This window comes from Chaetura pelagica, unplaced genomic scaffold (assembly GCF_000747805.2).
Source record: "Chaetura pelagica isolate M959 unplaced genomic scaffold, ChaPel_1.0 scaffold1445, whole genome shotgun sequence".
In the NCBI taxonomy this organism is placed as follows: Eukaryota; Metazoa; Chordata; class Aves; order Apodiformes; family Apodidae; genus Chaetura; species Chaetura pelagica.
Genome location: NW_009953199.1, coordinates 43023 through 45823, shown reverse-complemented (window position 1 = coordinate 45823; position 2801 = coordinate 43023). Strand labels below are relative to the sequence as shown.

Genomic DNA, 2801 nt, shown 5'->3' with positions numbered 1-2801 from the left:
TAAGAGGATGGGTCTGGGGATGGTTTTTGGGGCTAAGCTGGGCAAAACACGTGCCCGCGTGGAGCCATCCATTCCTGTCGCTACTGGTGCAGGCAGAGCTGCCCACCGGGAGGTCCTGGGGCAGGAGAGAAGGCTGGGCTGCTAAAAAATACAGAGGAAGTGGGGTCAGGCTGGTTTTGGGGAGGAACAACTTTGCTCTTCCTCCCTGAGCTTCATCCCGCTTGTATTTCCCTCCCCCAGAGCCTGCTGCCCCCAGGGGACCCTGCAGCGAGGAGCTGGGGCCATGAGGAGAGCATCCCCCTGAGAGCCGGGCGGTAAGTGCCACCAACGGGCCTCACGGGGACCCACTGGGGCTGCGTGGGAAGGAGGGGGGGCTCGGACCTCCCATCAAGCCCAGCTCTTGGGGCTTGACCTGGAAATCTTGGAAAACTCAGCCTTGCCCTGCAGCAGGCAGCTAAAAAGTTTAGTTTAAAAGAACCGTGTGCTGCAGTGGGCTTTGGCAGTCCTGTCACCCACCAGTGCTCCCAGAGCTGGAGGGGACCCTGGGTGCCATGGGAGTCCCAGGGGGGTTCAGGATCCTGCTGGGGCTGCCCCAGGTCCCCAGAGCTGTAGGCCTTGGCATTGTGCTGCCACCGAAGCAGGGATCTCGCTGGGCAACTGCTGAGAAGCAGAACTGCCTCTGCCAAGTGCTCCTATGGGAAATTAAGTGAGGGGGCTGAATTTTGGCACGGTTTGCTGTGCTGAGGAGCTCTGGACCCCTCTCCTCCCTGTGCTGACCATTGTGGTGGGGAAAGACATGGTGGGAGCAGATGTTGGAGGGAACGTGGTGATGAGGGAATTGCTGGGGACAGTTTCTCCAGGCTTTGGATGCAATAAAGGCAAGCAGTGAGTTATTTGTAATGGTAATTATGCTCTTCCAGTTTATCCTAGCACATAATTGTGTGGGCGGTAGGTTCCCACTGGTGGTAATTACCCTGGTGTTAAATGGCACAAAATTCAGCCAGGCTGAGTTTTCTCCCCGGTTTTGAGTCTGTGGTTTGGTGGCACAGTTCTCCTTCCTGAGGGCTCTGTGGCACGTACTGCACTTGGTGGGACACAGCTCCAGCTCTTGGTCACACCTGCTGGCCCATGAGCCACGCTCTGGAGCACTTGGAGAGCTGGGACTGGCTGGGATGTAGCATCTTCCATGGTGTGTCCCCATCCTTTGCCATCGCCCCTGCTCTGGCACAGCCTGTGGTGCTGCCTCCCCGGCGCGGCCCGACTGTGTTTAATTTGTGCTGCTGAGCACAAAGCCCGCCGGGCTGGTGGTGACGGGCTGCTCAACTATTTTGACTCCTTCTTCCCGCTGCAGTGGCAATATTTGGATCAGCTGAGAGCTTCCCTCCCCAGGCAGGAGGTGAGCGCTCATCCCGCGCAGGCAGAGCCGGGGCTGGGAGTCTGTGTGTCTGTCTGTCTGTCTGTCCGTCTTGCTGCAGATTGCCGGCCCCACCGCAGGGCAGGGGCAGCCCCCTCCCACACTGCTGTGCCCGCTCCCTGTAGCAGCTCCCTGGGGAGGGGAGAGGAACATCTCTTTGTGCCCGGTTGCAGCATCCTTCGGATAAGATGCAGCAACTAGGGAGCCTCGTTAGAGCAGGAGCGCGGTTGCGAGGGGGTGGGAAGGCTGCTGAGGGCAGCTCCCCGCCAGCCCCGCGCCCCTCGGGAGCTTCCAGCCCCTCGCGGGGAGCTCGCTCACCATCCCGGCACATCCCCGGCCCTCCCGGGGTCCCTCGTTTCCTTCTCCCGAATCCTCACTTGTCTAATAGTCCCCGAGTGCCCTGGGGACTGTCCCCAGCCACTTCTCCCTGCAGCTGGTCTTGCAGGCAGGCTGCCCACAGCACCCTGCCCAACTATGGTAACAAGAGCGTTAATGATGCCTGTTAATTAGCTGAGCTCTACCAAAGGCAGAGAGTTTGAGGGACTGTAAGGAAGCCAAACCTGTGTGCCTGCAGCCCCACTGCCCCAGCTCCCCAGGGCTCAGCCCAGCTGGATGCTGCCCGTCCTCCTGCTTCTGCACAGGGATGCCCCACGCGCTGCGTGACCATCGCTGCTCCTGGCTCTCCATCCACAGGGGTTCAGTGGGGCCGTGGGGATCACTGGGGGGGGGGCTGATGGTGAGTCTCCATCTGTGGTTGTGGTGGCCAGGGCCATACAGGGAGGGCAGGCTGGATGGAGCCATCAGAGCATGGCTGCCCTGTGCCCTGCAACAGCTCATTAGTGGCTTTGTGAATCACAACGGATGAAAAGCTCAGCCGGATCCGTTTTCCTCATAGAGAAACACTTCATAATATTTGGTGTTGGAGAAGAAAACAAGTTTCTGATGATGGCAGCATGTCCTCCCTCGCCGTCTGCAGGCTGCCTGCATCACTGCTGGCATCCCTGCTGGTGGCACCTTCTCCTTCCTGCCCCCCTTGGCTCTGCCCCCTTGGTGCAGCCCAGCCAGGGCTGACCCCAGGTACTCAGCCCTGGCTCTGTGCCCCCTCACCCTGCAGAGTGCCAGAAATCTGGCAGCCCAGCCTGGCTTCACAGGGGCTCAGACAGGGCCAGATCCTACCCTGGGAGCTTCCCAACCCGCTCGCTCAATTCCCACAGGACAACCCTAGTGCTTTGCTGGTGGTGGGGCGCAGAGGGGAGCGTGACGCCGTGTTGTGCCTGTCCCCACAGGTGAGCCCGCAGGGACAGCCCTGCAGGATGCCGAGGCTACGGGGCGGGTGCTGACACTATGAAAGGCTACCATGGGGAGCATAGCCAGGCACAGCCCTCCT

General features: G+C 60.5%; 1 protein-coding gene across 1 annotated transcript in view; it reads left to right on the top strand.

Annotated features, from left to right (window-relative positions):
* Nucleotides 1-2801, top strand: part of DLGAP3 (discs, large (Drosophila) homolog-associated protein 3) — a 25232-nt gene that overhangs the window by 16661 nt on the left and 5770 nt on the right. The window contains exon 2 of the mRNA XM_009997386.1: nt 2701-2747. Within this exon, the coding sequence (XP_009995688.1) occupies nt 2701-2747 (47 nt within the window). The remainder of the gene's footprint in view (nt 1-2700; nt 2748-2801) is intronic.